Here is a 19,227-nt window from a genome sequence, read left to right on the forward strand (position 1 = left end):
TCTGAGCATCCTGGGCATTTTAAAGACCTCTCATTCATCCACTCTGCTGTATTTGTGAGTATAGCGTAGGCCACAAAGTTCCTTATTGAAGAATTACACCCCAGCGAAGTTAACTCAGGAATATCCAGGACAGATAAAACCAGAGTCAAACTTTTTTATTATTTATTTGTAACTATATCAAACAGTGTGGTAAATGGATTTTATTACTATAGTTTCATTCTAACAGCACATAATTATATTTGACTTTAGGTTAATACAGGCGAGAAAGGGCCTGCATCTAAATATGACTCAGCCACCTTAGTGTCATTTATGCTGTTCTGTCTCTGCGCGCTCTCTCTCCCTCTCCCTCTCCCTCTCCCTCTCCCTCTCCCTCTCCCTCTCCCTCTCCCTCTCCCTCTCCCTCTCCCTCTCCCTCTCCCTCTCCCTCTCCCTCTCCCTCTCCCTCTCCCTCTCCCTCACCCTCTCCCTCTCCCTCCCCCCCTCCCCCCTCCCCCCCTCCCCCTCCCCCTCCCCCTCCCCCCTCCCCCCCCACCCTCCTGGAGACTGAACCTAGAGCCTTGTGAATGCTATGCAAATGCTCTACCATTTGGCTTTACCCCATCCCAAATCTTCCTTAAAAACTGATAGAAAGTATCTTCAAACTGTACACTTGAAATACATTGAGGGACAAAATATTTTATGTGATATTGATTTTATTTGTAAAAATGGGCGTTTAATGTCTAGATTGTTTAAGTTCGAATCACAATTATTTGGTCATTACAGAGATTTCCCATGAACCTTGTTGTTGCACACACAGCCACTTTGTTACCACTCCTCCACCCCCACTGGCATGCTGCTGCCACTGACTGCCTTAACATACATTTTCACTAGACTCTGTGGTTTACATTCGAGTTCACTTTGGGTGGTGTACCTTCAGAATGGCTGTTGTTAAAGACACACATGTGCTACCATAGATACAGTATTTTTTAAAGATTTATTTCATTTTTATATATATGAGTGTTTTGTCTGCATGTATGTCTGTGCCCCACATGTGTACCTGGTACCCACAGAGGCCAGAAGAGGGTATAGGATCACCTGGAACTGGAGTTGCTGATGGTTATGAGCCAACATGTAGGTGTTGGGAATTGAACCTGGATCCTCTAAGAGAGCAGCCAGTGCTCTTAACTGCTGGGCTATCTTTCCAGCCTCTAGATACAGTATTTAATAAATAGGCAAGTATTAATTCATGGCTAGTTATGGTTGTCAGCTTCTAAATCTTGCTGGCAAAGAAAGAGTGAACTTCTTGAGGAGTTGCTACTGATTTCTCTCAGCTTCAGTTCAGCACACTTGCCAGGCAGGCTGTGCAAAAAGAAGTGTGTGTTAGTTGGACTGGCAGTGTGCAGAAGACAGCAGGTCTCTTCGAGCATCACTGCCTGCTGTTGTCCCAGCTAGGGCATGCTGCTGCCAAGCTTCATTGTCGGGATTCTGGCAGACATCCTACAGACACATCGTTCTCAAACACACTCAGAGGTTTTGTTTGGCTGTCATTGTGCGGGAAGATGATGACAGTTCAGTACCTTCTAAGAACTCACCTGTCACTGTTCCCAGATAACCTATATTCTGCAACAGAACACCTAGGGGAGGTACACTTAGGCTCCACAGGCAGGAAGCAGACAAGCATATAGTGTCCTCTTTTACTGGGCCTCTGATGGACATTTCTGGGGCCTTGATCTGGATGATGAGATGTGTATTGAGCTCTCTAGAAGATAAAGAGCTTTGTAATTAAGTAATTTATGACAGGCCGGGCGGTGGTGGTGCACACCTTTAATCCTAGCATTTGGGAGGCTGAGGCAGTTAGATCACTGGGTTTGAGGCCCTGGGCTATATATCAAGTTCCAGGCCAGCCAGGGCTACATAGTGAGACCCTGTCTTAGAACAAATACATAGAGATGTAAACATGGTAATAACCGCATTATCAGATTAGCATTGTAATCCTTGATGTGTTTTTACTGGGGGATGACTTCACCAACAATTCTTACTTATAGTGTGTATAGTCTCCCTGTATGTGTGGATTCACTCTCCATGGAAAGAAACAATTCATGAGTTTGAAAGTAGCTTCTTATTACAATATATTGTTATAATTGTTGTATTATCCTAAGTTACTCTTATGCTCTTATTGTGCATAATTTATAAATTAAACCTCTCCATAGAGACATGTGTGGAGAAGGCATAGCATATGTAGGGCTACATACTATCTAGGTTTCAACTATCTGAGGAATGTTCTTATAAAGTGCCTGTGTCAGGAGGAAGACCATTTTATTCCCCAGGCTTTAGACTGAGTTGGTAGTAGACCTCAGAATTTGAAATGCTCCTGTACATTTTTTCCCAAATGAAAGTTATTTCCTTTCATACACACACACACACACACACACACACACACACACACACACACAAATACACTTTTTATATCTATTTATTTTTTGTTTCTTGAGACAAGGTTTCTCTGTGTAGCCCTGGCTGTCCTGGAACTTGCTTTGTAGACCAGGCTAGTCTGGAACTCACAGAAAGCCACCTGCCTCTGCCTCTTGAATGCTAGGAACATATATATTTTTAAATATATGTTTATTTTTTTATTTATGTATATATGTATATCTTGCATATATTATGTGCCCCCATGTGCATGCCTGGTGCCCATGGAGGCCAGAAGAGGGAATCAACTCTTCTGGAACTGGAGTTACAGATGGTTGTGAGCTACCATGTAGGTAGTACTCTTAGCCAACAAACCATCTCTCCAGCCCGCTTTGTCATGTCCTGAATGAAAGACGTTTGTTTGACCTCAGTCTTCTTTCTCTATTTGAAGGACAGAACTTTCCAAAATCATGCGAGCCAGAGCTAAGGAAATTGAAGTGAAATTGCTTCTCTTTGCTATTCAGAGAACAACTAACTTTGAGGGGTTTCTTGCAAAACGCTTCTCCGGTTGCACCCTGACAGACGGAATCCTGGTAAGACCATCCTGAGGGGCTGGGTCTGGGCACCAATGTCAATGTCTTCTCATCCTGTGACTCCTGATCTCTATTGATCCTCTCCTCTCCAGCTCCAGAGGAGCTAGGGCTCCAGGCACATGCCACTGTGTCCAGTTTAAGTTTTTTTTTAAACAAGGAAAATGGGCCAAATAAGTGATTTACAAAACTCCTAACAAAACTTGATGTAGAATCTAAACTTGACATTATTGTTTTGTGGGTTGTTGTTTTTTTTTCAGTTCCTGCCGTATGGTCCACACTGAGCTGTGTGCATCTACCTGCCATCAGTTACTGTACTTCTTCCCCATAGAAGGTCCGACTACGGTCATTTTACTTCCAGAGGTCATAGAATTGTAGCTACTCTGAGAGAAGAATAGCAATGTAGTCAGGCCTAGAGTACCACTCACCCCTGCAATGTTCTCTAGCTCCCAGCTTTCCAGTCCTAAGGTCCTGGCACTTTGGTAGGATCCTCTCCTTGCCTGCATAAGACCCCTCAGCATGGGAACTTGGTCCCTCAGCACTGGGCTGAAGAGAGGTGGTATTGTAATTGAGTACAGCAAAACCACTGAAGAGGACCACTCCATGGGTAGAAAAATATTATTGGGAGACAAACTGTGGCTATTTCATGAGAGTAGATAGCAGAGCCAGCTGCAAGAGCAAGTGGGCATTATAGGGTTCCTGAAGGCTTCAGGCAGGTCCCTCCCTCTCAGGAGATTTTTTTCCCTGTCTTAGGTAGAACAGGGTCCCTGGACCAAGCCTACCAGGACCGTGCCTGAGGCAGTCAGGCCAGTTTATGGGTAGCAGGTGGCCATTTAGAGAGGAGAGGAAATTGCAGTTTTCTGATGAGCAAGTTCCTTGAGTCACGGGGTTTCTGAGAAATGCTGGGGGTTAGGTTTCTGTTTCTTCATGGCCATCTCCGTCCCCCACCCCACCCCTTCCCAAGCTAAGGTAGCCACAACTGCGTGCCACCTTCGGAGCCTACTTTATGATATAAAAATGGTGACAGTCCTGTTTTAGGACAATGTCTCAAGCCCCTGTCTGCTTAGATTCACTCATGATCTTATTAAAAGACAACTGGAATCACAAAATCCAAATTTCTGTACTTAACCTGAGGTGTGTAGAAGCTGGTGTGGTGCCACAGACCTGTAATCTTGCTTGGGAGGTGAAGGCCAGAGGACCAGAAGTTCAAGATCATTCTCAACTACAAATTAAGTTTGAGGCCATCATGGGCTACATGAGCTCTGACTGAAAAAACAAACAAGGAAAGAACAACACAAAAACTTAACAATAGCCGGGCGGTGGTGGCGCACGCCTTTAATCCCAGCACTCGGGAGGCAGAGGCAGGCGGATCTCTGTGAGTTCGAGGCCAGCCTGGTCTACAAAGTGAGTTCCAGGAAAGGCGCAAAACTACAGAGAAACCCTGTCTCGAAAAAACAAAAAAAAACAAAAAAAAAAACTTAACAATAAATAAGTAAATAAAATATATACAGTCCTCTGCATACTAACTCATTTACAAAATTGATTTTGTTTCAGTAATAGAGGAAAATATAGGTCACAAATGGATGAAAGTATCCTTGTATTAGTTACTTTTCCATTTCTGTAATGAAATACCGTAACTTTCAGAAGGAAGAGTTATTTGGGCCTGTGAGAGGGCTAAGAGTCCGTTGCCATCCTAGCAGGAAGCATGGCAGCATGAAGGCGTAACAGCTAAATGAGTAGGAGAGCTCACACCTTGAAGCAGAAGCAGAGAGCAAACTGGGAATGGCCCATGGCTTTTGAAAGAAACATCAGTGCCTGCTCCCTGAGACACACTTCCTCCAGCAAGGCCACACCCCTAACACCTACTCAAACAGTTCCCAGCCAGGGAACAAGTATTCCGATGCCTGAGGTTATAGGGAACATCTCATTCAAACCACCATAGCCCTTAAAGAAAATGCAAGTCAGAAAAGTCCCTGAAAGAAGTGTGTGGCTGGTGCTAGGGCTGTAGCTAGGTGATAGAGTGCTTGCCTTGCATGCACAAGGCCCTAGGTTCAATTCCTAGTACCGTCAAAAAGAAGAACAAAAAAAAAAAAAAAAAAAAAAAAAAAAAAAACCCAGGGAAACGTGTCCCTGCTGAGAAGCCTTGCCTGGCAGCACCTACCAGACGCTCGTGTTGGCGCTTCTCCCCACAGTCCTACCCGAGCCCTGTTCTCAGCAGAGGCTTTAGACAGCCTGGTTCACCCTCACAGGACAGAATTTTCAGCACTGAGTACCAGGCCCACCCTGGATCTAGTCCCCAAGCTCTCAGGGTTTCTGGCTAGCCAAGCTGGGTAGAGCATAAGAATTACCTCTGTGGGTCAGAAATCCAACTACGAGAACAAGACACAGACCACAGATTCCGGAATATCATTCAGCCAAATGCCTGCTTTGAGCCACACCCCACCGCTGTCAGCAGGACCCGACTCCTGGTGACTTCTGTTACTGTTAGATCACTCTAGGATCACAGAACAGATGGCCCCGCTGTAGCTGATGACCAGGGAAGCCTGCAAACGTAGGTCTGTCCAGGACACATGACGTTCAATCCAAGAAATCCCCCAGGGGTCAACAGTGCGAGGATGGGGACTTGGAGAAGGACAAGACAGAAGGCAGTGTGGAGTGGATATGGCTGAAGTACATGCAGCTGCTTGAACACGAAGGTCGTTCTGACGCCATCACTTTGTGGAAGGAGTATGCTGTAACTAGAAAATAAAGTGCTGGAATAACGTGGCCAGCGAGTGTCCTTGTAGACAGGTTGCTGAGCAGGGCAACTAAGCAAGAGGCCGTGAGAAGCCGGCCTGAGCTCTGCTCCTGCTTGTGAAGATGTGCCCTTTGTGGTTTGGTTTTGTTGTGGAGAACAGGTGTAGCACTGTCATGGTGGCACTTGGCTGACTGCTAGCCACTTCTGTTGGAGGGGTAGGGCTGGGACATTGTTTCTCAGGGTTGTGCTGCACTTCTTCACCTTGAGTCCTTTAGCTAGGACTGGCTCCTGGCCTGGAACCTTGTCATCTGGTAGCTGCTGTGCTCCTCAGATAGGAGCCCTCTTCCCCAGGCCTTGCCTTTCTGGTCATGTGACTTGAATTTTTTCTGGCAGAACTGGTTTGTCAGTCTCCCTTCTAATCATTCAGACCTTGCTTCTCTCCTGTCAGGCTCCTAGGGAGTTTCAGATTATAAATCCTCGGCCAGGGAGACACACACATAGACACAAACAGGGACATACACACACACAGAGACAGACAGACACATGGACACAGATACGACCCTGCAGAATACCACAAGCTCTTTATTTATTCTCAATGGTCAGCTGCCTCCACATACTTCTCCAAGTCAGTCAACTTCTAACAGGGTTCAGCCTCTTCCTCTGGACCATTGTCTGTCCCAATTACCAAGCCTCAACAGCCAATCTGCACTTAAGTCCTGACAGTGGGGCCCTGTAGACAGCAAAGGTTTTCTCTTCAACGTGAGTTTTAGAATGCCGACAGACTGCTTTTTTAGCTTGGTAGGCCAAGTTCCTAGCTTTGGGGTGCTGGGAAGGTCCTTACTTTAGGTGATGTTCACACTGGGCCTGATCCCTACTATCACCTCACTCTGGGCCAACGGGGGCCATCCATTCTGTTAGTGTTCTGGCATCCTTGATGAGAGAGACTCTTATGAATCACTCATGGCTCCTGACAATACTTGGAGGAAATGGTACTGAAAAGAGGCCCCAGCTCCTAGGCTGCCAGTGCTCTGACTTGCTGGCCCTGGTCCTAACCCGCCTCCTTTGCTGCTTACCTCCAGGGAAGGCTTTCTGAAAAATCTTTTTGTGAATACCATTTTGTTTTAGGATCTTAGAATAAACTATAAAATGGATCCAGGTGTATCTTGACACTATATAATACACGTCACATTTTATAGAAGTTAGCAGACTCCCTGGAAAGCAAATCAGAGAGACCCTGTCTGCTGTTTGCTTCTTCTTCTTCTTCTTTTTTTTTTTAATAATTTGATTTAATTTTACATATCAGCCACAGATTCCCCTGTCCTCCCTCCTCCCCCCACTGTTTGTTTCTTATGCCACCTCCAACTCTCTCTCTCTCTCTCTCTCTCTCTCTCTCTCTCTCTCTCTCTCTCTCTCACACACACACACACACACACACACACACACACACACACACACACACACGCACACACACGCACACAGACACACACACACCCCACACCCCTGGCCTCCCTCTGTCACTTGAAGGCCTTGGTGACTTGGACAGGAAAAGGGGCCCGATGCACTTTGCCTGGGAGAACCTCAAGGATGGTTGCTCTGTCGGTCTGCGCTGCTGCTCCCAAGTCCCATCCCCATCCTTCCTTCAGCTTTTCCTGCAAGAAGTGAGCAGCCAGTGTGTGTGCCTCTTGCCTCAACTTCTGACCCTGCAGGAGGGATTTAAGAAAGTCTAAGGCTCACTTGCCTTGAAATTAAAAACAAATGTCTGTATGTGATTTAACTGTATCCATATGCATTTTTAGTGACTTGATGATTGGATTGAAGGTGAGCAAATTCTATCCAGCCTTCTGCTGAAAGCAGAGTAGATTGGGGTTAACTGCTTCTCTGAATCTGAGTTTTCTCTTTCTTTGTCTTTCTTAAAAATAAGAATCCTCCCTACATCCTGCTGCTAGGGTCCATTTCCTCTTGGCCAGTGCATAGGTTGCCCTTCCAAACAGAATTATCATTTAGTTTAGGGGTCACTTTAATGTAATGTGTATTTTCTCAGCTTAAAAAAAAACAACATTATAAAGATAGAAAGTTGCAGAAACAGTGTTCTGTTCTGTCTTGCTTTGGGTTTTGGATACAGGGTCATGTAGCCCAGCCAGACTAGAATGTGGGGTCCTCCTGCTTCCATCCACCTCCTGGGTCTGGGGTATAGACATGCACCACTACACACGCTTGTGCTTGTCAGCCTTGACGCGTACACGCAAGAGCATTTAGTCAAGAAGCCTGCACAGCATGCCACCTGACTCCTCAGCCTTCTGGCAACTTAATGCTTGCCTTAGAGAGACTGTCAGAAGTGGAGGGGAGCTCAGGGTTTCCCAGGGATCTGTCATGAGCAAGGAAGTAGCTTTGTTATACCCAAGGAACTCCTGTCAGTGTTTGAAATATTTTTAATTGGTTTCTTTTTAAAAATTTTCTTAAGATCGTGTGTGTGTATGTGTGTGTGTGTGGTGTGTGTGTGTGTGTGTGTGTGTGTGTGTGTGTGTGTGTGTGTGTGTGTACGTACATGTGTCTGGTACCCAAGGAGGTCAGAAGAGGTTATCAGATTCCTCAGGAACTGGAGTTAAGGATGACTGTGAGCCGGCACATGAAGCTGGAATTGAACCTTGATTCTCTGTAAGATCAACAAGGGCTCTTAACCACTGAGTCATTGTCACTCTAGCCCCTAGAAATGACTCCTTGGTGCTAATGGAACATGTTCTTCCATTTGAATAGCATCCTACAGGGGAGTTAGGCTGTGCCTATGTCTAAGGAGACAGTAATACTTAGTCAAGACAGAAAATTTGGAAATGACAGGTGAGAAGGAAGAAGCAGAAAGGAAGGGGTCCATTTCCTCACCACAGCTGAGGACTGGGTTGCTCGTGTACATTTTGTAATTAACTGCAGGTCATGTCTGACGAGAGTCTGCCATTCTGGTCACTGGAGAGAAGGCCATGGCCAATACCCGGGCTTTCCCAAACTGCTTTGCATAATAAATTCTGCTGCTGGTGTGTTCTAATGACAAAATTGCACAGCCCTCACCTTTTCAAGTGTGTGATTTAGTACACTCACAAGGTTACTCCATCATTCCCATTGTCCAGTTCCAAGATATTTCATCACTGCAGAAAAAACCCCTTTACCAATCACTTCTAGTTCCTTCCTTCCCTCAGCTCTGTAAGGAAAAAAAATGCTCATCTCCTTTTTGTCTTTATGGATCTGTCTATTCTGGACATTTCTCATCAATGGAGTCACACAGTAAGTGGTCTTTTATGTCTGCTGTCCTTCACTTATGATGGTATTTTAAAGGCTCCCCTGTGCTATACCATGCATCAGTACTTTGACTGTTTTATGACTGAATAATATGAGTGTGGGTTGTAGACATTACTTATCTCTTCATCTGCTGGACAGTTGGAGTTGTTCTGTTTTTTAGTTGCTGTGAATAGATAATGCATGAATATTGCTGGATTGAAGGTCACTTATAAATGGTGAATTTTATATGAATCATACTGTAATTTAAATAGTTTTTATCTTCAGATAAATAACCTCTTCACCACCATCCCGCTTGGTTTTTTTTTTTTTTGTTAGGTTTTTCTGGTTGTTTTTTTTTTGGTTTTTCTTTTTGTTGGGTGTTTTTTTTTTTTTTTTTCAAAACAAGGACTTATGTAGCCCAGACTGTGCCTCAAACTTTCTATGATAGTTTGGTTTCTCTTCAGTGCATATATAAAATCTTTCACCTTTTTCAAATTCACTTTGTATCCAAGGCTGACCTTGAACACCCGATCTGATGCCTCTGTCTTCCAAGTGCTGGGATTAATTACATGTGTGCACCTTCACATCCATCTGTTACCTACTTGTTAAACGTTAATAGACAATAAAATATTTTTAAAGTAAGTTCTTTTTTTTCTTCTTAGTTGGAGATTTCCAGTCTGTTTTTGAGGCTCTCTTATGAACATACACAGTATATACATTCTGTTTTCTGTACAGAAAACAAAAACCTGTGTATGGAAAACATTTGTGAATAAGTGTTAGTCAGACAAGAAATTCCTCAAGTGCGTTCTGTGCAGAGAACTCAGAAGAAGATGAGAAGTTGGATTGGACAGATTCTTATGGTGCAGTAGGAGAAAGAAACCTTTAATACCGTCCCGATGTGAGATACGAACATGTGGCCGCAAGAGTGGAGGAGGACAGTAAACACCAGGTGTGCACTGCCCCCAGCCTGCGATCTTGACTGTCAGCTAAGGCCCTAGAGCTGCCTCTTAAAGTACCAATCAGGAACTGAACTGGTGCAAAGTGTTTATGGAATGAGAAGTACAGAAAATGTGGGGCTTTCATCTCCTAACTGAAAGCTTTCTCCTTTAGGGAAAGGGGGAAATGGCCTTAAATTTCAGCGTTCCTTCTTTGATAATGTAACATGTCCAGCCAGGGCCTCCAAAAGGGACTTGTACATGCAGGCCCAGATGCGGAAGTGCACCTGACTGAAGCCAGACTCTTTTCACAATAAATGAGACAGCTTGGCTGGCCCGTGTGTGGCCCCTTCTGTTTGGAAGGTGCTGGGAGTCCCATGTGAGCCAATCAGAGGGAATTAAGTTGCTATCTGAAGAACTTTATCTTCCTGTGTGGACTTGAGATCCACTGTCATCATCGCCAAAAGAAAGGATTCTTTTAAAATTGGAAATCCCTTCCCTTCTTGGCAAATACTTCATCTGGCAGCACAGAGTTTATAGAATATGTCATTCAAGTTATTTAAAATCCCAATCCAAACTAGCAATTCTCCCTGGTCTCCAACAGCTGCAGAGCAGGAAGGAGAAGTGTGACCTGGATGGCTGACAGCAGGGCTGTCACCCAGAAGCTACACTGTGCCAGCGGTTGCTGTTGGCAAAGGCTTGTTTTCACCATAGCAGATTAATATGAGAGGCCGCGTGGCCCTCGGCACCCTCATCACAGCCTTTGGCTTCGTACAACAGCATTTATTTTCAACGGTGTAGTGAGTGCACAGTAGTGGGCTAGCGAAGGAGGAAGTGTTTTGGTGTGCCATTCACACTTGTGAACTGACTGCCCACTGCTTCCATGTCCCGGAGCGACCCCAGAGAGTCAGGGCAGTGGGGCAGGCTGCCTATGAGGCGCGTAAAAGAAACTGGTTTCTTAAGACTCAGTCTGTGTCCTTACTTCTTTCTTTTCAGTGAAGTACACACTTAGGCACTCCTGTAATCCCAGTACTGAGAAAGCAGAGGCAGGAAGATGGCAGATTTAAGGCTAGCCTGGCTACCTCTTAAGCTGCTGTCTTGAAAGGAAGAAACAAACCGGAGGCTGTACTCTATCATCATCTCTGTTACTATTAGTGGAAGCCACTGCTTCTGAGCCTGTCCCTGCGGACTTTCCCAGTGTGCCAGACTATGTGTCAGGGTGCTTGTCTTCCATAGGGGCTGAGGCTTGAGGAGCTAGGTAGATCCAGAGGTAGAGCCTGGACTGGAACCAGGTAGTCAGATCCGGAGCCTGTGCCCTGTCCACTGTCCAGCATCTCCATCTGAGTGAGTGTCCACACCAGCCCAAGTATGTGATCTTCAACCTCTTTCCTTCCTTCTTCTCATTCGATAGGTCCCATTGATCCTTCCCAAATCCCTCCAGAATCCATGTATCCAGCTTCTTCAGCTCTTGCTTGAAGCACTGTGGCAATCTCACACTGCTTCCTGTTTCTGTTTTAGTCTGTTCTCCCCAAAAGCAATGAGACAATTTTTTAAAAATTAAATTCATTCATTTGTTTACTTACTCTGTGTGTGTGTGTGTGTGTGTGTGTGTGTGTGTGTGTGTGCGCGCGCGCGCGCGCACACTTGCTACATTCATGTGAAGGTCAGGACAACTTTGAGGAGTTGGTTCTTTTCTACTGTCTAGGTTCTGGGGATTAAACTCAGGTCATCAGGATTGGTTGCAAGTGCCCTTACCTGCTGAACCATCTTGCTATCATATATTTTTAGAATTTATATTGGGACGAAAAATTTATGTAAGAGCAGATTCAAGATGGTGGCAGCCCCCAGGACCCACAGTGCCGTGGTGCTGCTTCAAGGAGCCTGCGAGACCCAGGGAGGCTTCCATGGGAGACTCAGATGAGCCTGTAGAGTGCACAGGATGTCCAGAACAACTTTTTAAAAGGCAAGTCTTCTGGGAAGATGCTTTTAAAAAGTAGTTTCTTGTAACTGGAAAAAAAAAAATGGTGCCGGGCGATGGTGGTGCACGCCTTTAATCCCAGCACTCGGGAGGCAGAGGCAGGCGGATCTCTGTGAGTTTGAGGCCAGCCTGGGCTACAGAGTGAAATCCAGGACAGGCACCAAAACTACAGAGAAACCCTGTCTCGAAAAACCAAAAAAAAAAAAAAGATGGAAGCATAGAGTGGCACAGTGTGCTTGGCGCAGAGAAGCAACTTAGCATTGGCAACAAGTATGAGAGCTGCACCACTGGTCCACTTCTCCCCATTGTCGCTGCTTGCCCGATAGGCGGGTGCTGCCACTCAGTCCCCATGGAGCCACTGTTGCTGCTCAAGATGCTCGCCCTGCTGCGGGGAAGAGAGCATGGGACCAAGGCACTGCCCTTGGGCTACAAGCACGCTCCCCCAACTGCATGATCACTCTTACTCTGAGCAAGATCAAACTATCTGAGATGAGGAATGGTTCATTTTCTGGATTAAGCCTCCTTGAAAGATTTTCGTGATCCATGCTGACGTCAGGCACCATGCTGCTGCTGCAGGCTGTGTTGATGTCCAAGGTCCAGGTTGTGGTCAGAGACCATGTTGATGGCCATGACCCATGCTGCCACTGGAAACCATGTAGAAGTCCGTGGTTCATGCTGCTGCCGACTGCTGTGGGCAAGGAAGCTGCTTTTGCAGTGATGCCAGTGACTGAAGACTCATAACTGAGAGTGACAGACATTGAAGGCTTCTGTGACCACCAGCTCCCCCACCCACTCCAAAAAGAAACGGTCTAGACAGGAAGCCATTGAAGAGAGTCCTTAAAAACTGTGATAGAAAGGCTGAAGTATAGCTCTTCACAGTGGATGGCTTCTGGCAGGGGTGGGGAAGGGCTCAGTTTTCTTTAAGGTGCTGGCTACTGAGGGTTTGACCATGCTCCAAAGAGTATATGGACAACTCAAATAGAACTTGGTGGGTTTTTTGGGATGGGGCACAAGCTTGAGAGAGTGGATTTGGTAGGAATGGGAAGAGAGTGTGATGGCATACATTGTATGAAATTCCCAAATAATTAATAAAAATATTATGTTTGGGGAAAAGTATTTATTTCACTATGGGCAACATAGTGAAACCCAGCTTTAAAAAAAAAAATCCAAATTAGTATAGTTGGAGTTTTTCTGTGTCCTGGCAGTAGCTCCCAAATAACCACTCCAAGACTTAATATTAATTATAAATGCTCAGCCAATAGCTCAGGCTTGCTACCAGCTAACTCTTACATTTTAAATTAACCCATATTTCTTATCGACCCTCTGCCATGTGGTGGTACCATCTTTCAACATGGCACGTTCATCTTGCTTCTCTCTGCATCTCTCACATCTCTGAGACTACACCCTTTTTCTTCCCAGCATTCTTGCTGCCCTGAAAATCCTGCCTAATTATCGACCAATCAGCTTTTTATTAACAATGAGAGCAACCCATTTTCACATTATGTAGAGGGATTATTCTATATCATTTTCCCCTTTTTCTCTAAAAAAGTAAAGTTTTAACTTTAACATAGTAAAATTATATACAACAAAAAGTGTTATCAAGTAAGAGTTATCAAGTAAGAGTTATTCAGTCCATTTGTATTTGGCAAATCTAGAAAAAAATATTCTATTTTATCTTTGTAAGTCTAAAGTTTTATACCTAATTTACCTTTTTATCATAACTAAGAAAAACTTTAAGTCTAATTATTTAGTCTTTAACTCCATCAAAGACCCCAGAAGGGTGTAATGTTACCTAATAACAGGAACATCAGGCTGCCTGGACAGTCACCCACATTTTTTCTGCAATGTTGGGGCATCTATCTTTGGCCTAGTATATCTGACAGACTTTTTTTGAGCAGCAGGGAATTTCGAAGGACTGTCCTACCTTGTCTTGACAAAGTTTGGCAGTCACTTTTTTTTTTTTCCCATCCTGCTGGCCCAGTTTGGAAGTATACTGTCAGCAATTGAGGCAAGGGCAGTTTTTTGCCCAGTGGCTAACTTTTATCACAAAAAAAGTAAACTCCATATGGAGTTTCTTAGATGCTCATCATCTTCTCTGCCAGGAACAGACATGTCTCATTGTCAAGAAAAGCCTTAGGTTATTAAACATATTGAATGCCATATTCTGTAGGTCTTTGAAGTGTTTGAAGACCATCTGTCTTTCTGAATATATCTGTTTAACCTTGAAAACATACCTAATATGACTACAAGTTTGATTATTATAGATGACTACTAACTTGTATGTTTTAATTATACATTATATTTTTAAATGAGCTACATAAACACAATACCTCAAACAAGAGTAGAAACATAAATTGGGCAGCAGTGGCACACACCTTTAATCCCAGCAGTTGGGAGGCAGAGCCAGGCAGATCTCTGTGAGTTTGAGTCCAGCCTTGTCTACAGAGCAAGATCCGGGACAAGCAACAAAACTACACAGAGAAACCCTGTCTCAAAAAACCAAAACAAACAAACAAACAAACAAACAAACAAAAAGAGTAGAAACATAAATGCAGTATAACAAAATTAACTTTAAATTTGTGTCAATGAAACAAAATCCATACCAATGTAAAATATTTTGAGGTTAATAGTTGTTTTTTGGATTAAAGTAGATTCAACAATCTTCCCTTTTATCATTTCTATATCATATCTTCCTTTTTTCCTTTAGAAAGAAAATTTAACTCTTTTGTTTAGCTTCTTTTTCCTGACTATGGCCAATAACAACTTGTAACCAACCTCCCTAAACAATGATGAACATTTATAATCCACTGAATAACCAAAACCCACCCATACCCCATCTCTTGGGAATGTGGGTGTCATTTTCTAATCTACTTCCTGTTGTCTGTGGGTGCTGGTATCTTTGGGGGAACCTTGAGAAAATCAGGAAAATTATTAAGTTTTGTCTAGAGTACTTTGTGAGGCTGGACCATCTCAGCTATCAACCTTGAAGCTATTTTGGATGCAGAATTTTGAGAAGACTGTAACAGAGGTATTTTGAGATGCTGGATCACCTGGGCCATTCATTTTCATTGGTGTCTGGTCCCTTTGTTCTGAAAATACATAAACTTTTAATGGTAACATACATATCTGTGTTAATACAAGTATAAACAGTGCATTGTACATAAGTTAACCAAAGATGACTTTTTTTGTTTTATGTTTGAGCAAGTAAAATATACGTTGCATGTTTTGAAGTTTTTCTAGGTTTATTTCTTTATGATTGTAGTCATGATTTTCAGGGGGTCTTCCCTAATCAAACCTGGTCCATATCAACCTGGAATGAATCCACAGCCTCTCATTTCCTGTGGAAATAAAAGCATAACCTCTCTCCCAAAGCAACATACCTTTTTGACTTCCATTCTAAAGTCAAGATATTTTTAAAATATATAATTTGGTTTAGTCTATCAGTTTCCATAATCCAATGTTTCTTAGTAGTTATTGCTCATTCATTATCAGTCAAAAATTTAAAGACAACACAATAACATACAGAATCTAGACTCTCTGTGTATTTCCCTTCTTTATGCGGCTTTTAAAAATATTATTTTATTCCCTTTTTAAGGACTTTATTATTTTAAAACTATATATATATATTGGTTTTTCAAGACAGGATTTCTCTGTGTAGCTTTGTGCTTTTCCTGGAACTCACTCTGTAGTCCAGGCTGGCCTCAAACTCACAGAGATCCTCCTGCCTCTGCCTCCCGAGTGCTAGGATTAAAGGCGTGTGCCACCACTGCCTGGCAAAACTATATGTATATTTTTAATGACTGTCTATATCCCTTTTCTTTTCTCTCTCAAACCTTTGTACATTTTTAAACACATTATAACCTGTTTAGAGGGTTTTTTTTTTTTCCATCTGGATCTGTCTTTACTGAGCATCTGTAACCTCTTCTGTCTGCATGAGCAAAACTCTTAACCTGCTATGAAGTGTACTGGCAGAGCTTGAGCTGGCGGCTCAAGCCCACAGGCAGGGGCTGGGAGATGCCTCTCTGTGCCACAACCTGTGTGAGAGACTGCGGGAATCTGCCATGCAGCTTTAGCTCATGGCATGCTGGCAGCTGCCGGAAGATGCTGGGTACTAAGGCTGGCATAAGAGACACAAGACTAGGAAGCTACATTTGGCTCTGTTTTTGTGTGTTTAAAAACCTTTTTTAAGATTTCTCAGGTTTTATGTGGCTGTAGGTACCAGACATTTGGGCACCATTTGTAGGTGGAGTTTTTTCTGTGTCCTGGCAGCTGCTGCTCCCAAATAACCACTCAGAGACTTAATATTAATTATAAATACTTGGCTGATAGCTCAGGCTTGTTATTAGCTAACTCTTACATTTTTAATTAACCCACATTTCTTATTTATCTTCTGCCACGTGGCAGTACCTACTTTCAACACAGCACCTTTATCTTGCTTCTGCACCCCTTGTAACTCTGAGACTCCACTTTTCTTCTTCCCAGCATTCTCTCTGCCCTGAAAATTGTGCCTAGCTGTCAACCAATCAGCTTTTTATTAACAATGAGAAAAATATATTTTCACAGTGTACAGAAAGATTATTCCACAGCAAATTAGTACCTGTTACTTCCATGTTTAAAAACCCTCAGTGCCACTTTCTTGTGATGAGAGGAAAATCTTACCATGCCTACAAAAGGCACTTGACTGACCCTCTGCCTTGTACCTCACACCTCTGCCCATCCACCCTGCAGACTCCCCCAAGACTGTTGTTGTTAGTGCTTTCTTATTTACATCCCCTGCTCTTCCCTGTCCCAGCCTGCTTGGTCCTCATTTCCCTCTCACAGTGCCTCTCTTCCTTGTCTTATTCATTCTGCATCACCAGTGCAGGTCAGGGAGTCTGGACTAGGGTGCAGACCACATAATTAATGTCCATTGCATGCCCAGTGAATGCTGCTGCTCAAGTACAGAAAGAGCTCCACCCCACAATTCTCACCCTCAGATAGCTCCAAAGCAGCCCTCAATTCTGTCTCCAGAATTTAGTTTTGACCCTCTGCTGCATGTCTTCATAACAACTACCTTTTCAAGGCCATTATGACATGCTTCTGTGGCTGATTAAAGCCTGCTTCTCAGCAGACGGAGGGCAGAACAAGTCTCTCTTACTCGTTGCTTTCCCAGGTACCCAGGACATCCATTTGCTGAGTGGATGAAGGGAGGAATGCAGTCTACACTTGGAATGTGCATGCCCCAAGAGTGTGCTAGGGGCTTCTGGTCTGTGATTTCATCAGCATGTGGATGGAAGAAGGGAACTCAGGGGATTTCTAGTCCAAGGACCCCACCTCATGCTGCTCTGAGTTCAATAGAGCCTTTCATATTGTCCTTCTTCTTACTTTTGCTCATTCGTTTGACACTTTCTCCAGTGGGACATGGAGTTCAGGAACATTCTCAGTCCATTTCATTGATTCTGGGTTTTTGTTTGTTTCATTTATCTAATAAATATTCCATTGTGCTTTAAAAGTGAAGCCTAGCTGTATAAAAGTCAAGATGTAGTAGATAAAGGACACTTACCATAAAAGATCAGATCCTGTTTCTGTCGTGGAATGGTTTAGAGCAAGGCTTTAATTTCAGCTGAGGGACCTGCTTTCCATATCCTCTTGGCACCAGGAGACTCAGTCAGAGCAACTCCACTCAGAAGTATGGCCCTAAACCTGCTAGTAAGTGAATATAAGGCTTCTAACTAATTTAATTTTTCACTTGTTTTATGTGTTTAATTTTTTGATGCAGGATCTCAGGTAACCCAAGCTTGCCTTGAACTCACCAAGTAACTGTGGCTAAGCAAAAACTCCAACCCTGAGCTATATCTCCAGCTAGGGATCTGTGTTTTGTTTTGTTGACATGAACTCTTGTGTTGTCCAGTCTGGTTTCAAATTCCCTAGCTCAAGAGATCCTCCTGCCTCACTTTTCCAAAAAGCTGGGACTTCAGGTCCCACTAGCATGCCTAGCTTAACTAATTGTTGAAGTTTAGGCCTGGTAAATTCTCTTTTCTACTATTCCTTTCCCCCTAAAATATCAGCAGTGTTGTTTGTTTGCTTTTTTGTTTTTAGACAGGGTCTTACTAAGTTGCCAGGCTGTCCTAGAACTCACAGGATAGCCCAGACTGGATTCTAACTGGAATTCACTAACACACTATGCATCCTAGACTGGCCTTGAACTTGAGATCCTGAGATCCTGCTACCTTTGCCTCTAGGGTATTGTGAGTATAGGCATGTATCACCATGCCTGGCCAAATACCAGCAAACCTTAAAAAGACAACTAAAGCTTAGGAGCACAGACTTCTAAAAATTTCTATAAATGTATATATTACCCACATATTGTATAAATACCACACACACACACACACACACACACACACACACACACACACACACACACGAACCACAGCAGGCCAAGAAGCTAGCATGCAATGGTGCAGATCTGAAATGCTTGCCTGGTCATTCGACTACACTGTTTCTCACCAGTTTTCTGCAAAAACCATTGTCTTAGTAATGATTACCTTAAGCTAGCACAGTTATCACAATCACAAGGCTTTCTTCATGTACAGAAGCCATTGTCTGACTACAAAACAGTACCCAAATGTTTCTCGGATAAGAATTTAGTAGTTTAAATGTGTGTAAACAGAATTATCTTAAAGCTCATAGCAGATACCTCAGGGGGTTTGATTTTTTGTTTAAGTTCACTTTTGGTTTTTTGTTTTGTTTTGTTTTTTTTTGTTTTTGTTTTTGTTTTTTGGTTTTTCGAGACAGGGTTTCTCTGTGTAGCTTTGCGCCTTTCCTGGAACTCACTTTGGAGACCAGGCTGGCCTCGAACTCACAGAGATCCACCTGGCTCTGCCTCCCGAGTGCTGGGATTAAAGGCGTGCGCCACCACCGCCCGGCTTCACTTTTGGTTTTTGTTTGTAATACCTTGGATGATGTGGGCACTTGGCAGCCATTCACACTGTCGTCCAATTGTGGCCCTTCTCTTGGTTTTAGCGATTACACCATCTTTCATTACTGGTAGATGCTAAAATGTCACAAATACATTTGGAAACTCCCTTTCCGCTTAACTTCCTGTCTCCAGGACCCACCCCTCACCACACCACCAAGCAAACCCTGGCATCGTGCTTGTTGTTCAAGATTCCTTTCTGCTGAGACTCTCAGCACCCAAGCGTGGAAGACACCTCTGTTCAAAAATCACAAGTATTCCCAAGGTTCGCGTGGATTGTGAGCCCATACTCGTGTGCTTCTGCTTGGCTTTCACACAGTCACTACACTTGATCCTCAGAGTAGTCCTGTGACTATAGCCACACTCGGCAGATA

The 19,227-nt window shown here is 43.7% G+C and overlaps 1 protein-coding gene across 1 annotated transcript in view; it reads left to right on the forward strand.

The window, feature by feature from the left end:
• The window catches only part of Vps53 (VPS53 subunit of GARP complex), a 151,173-nt gene that overhangs the window by 66,130 nt on the left and 65,816 nt on the right, over positions 1–19,227 (forward strand). The window contains exon 11 of the mRNA XM_052756010.1: positions 2,840–2,981. Within this exon, the coding sequence (XP_052611970.1) occupies positions 2,840–2,981 (142 nt within the window). The remainder of the gene's footprint in view (positions 1–2,839; positions 2,982–19,227) is intronic.

Source organism: Peromyscus californicus, unplaced genomic scaffold (assembly GCF_007827085.1).
Source record: "Peromyscus californicus insignis strain IS unplaced genomic scaffold, ASM782708v3 Scaffold_3__1_contigs__length_106647218, whole genome shotgun sequence".
Classification (NCBI taxonomy): domain Eukaryota; kingdom Metazoa; phylum Chordata; class Mammalia; order Rodentia; family Cricetidae; genus Peromyscus; species Peromyscus californicus.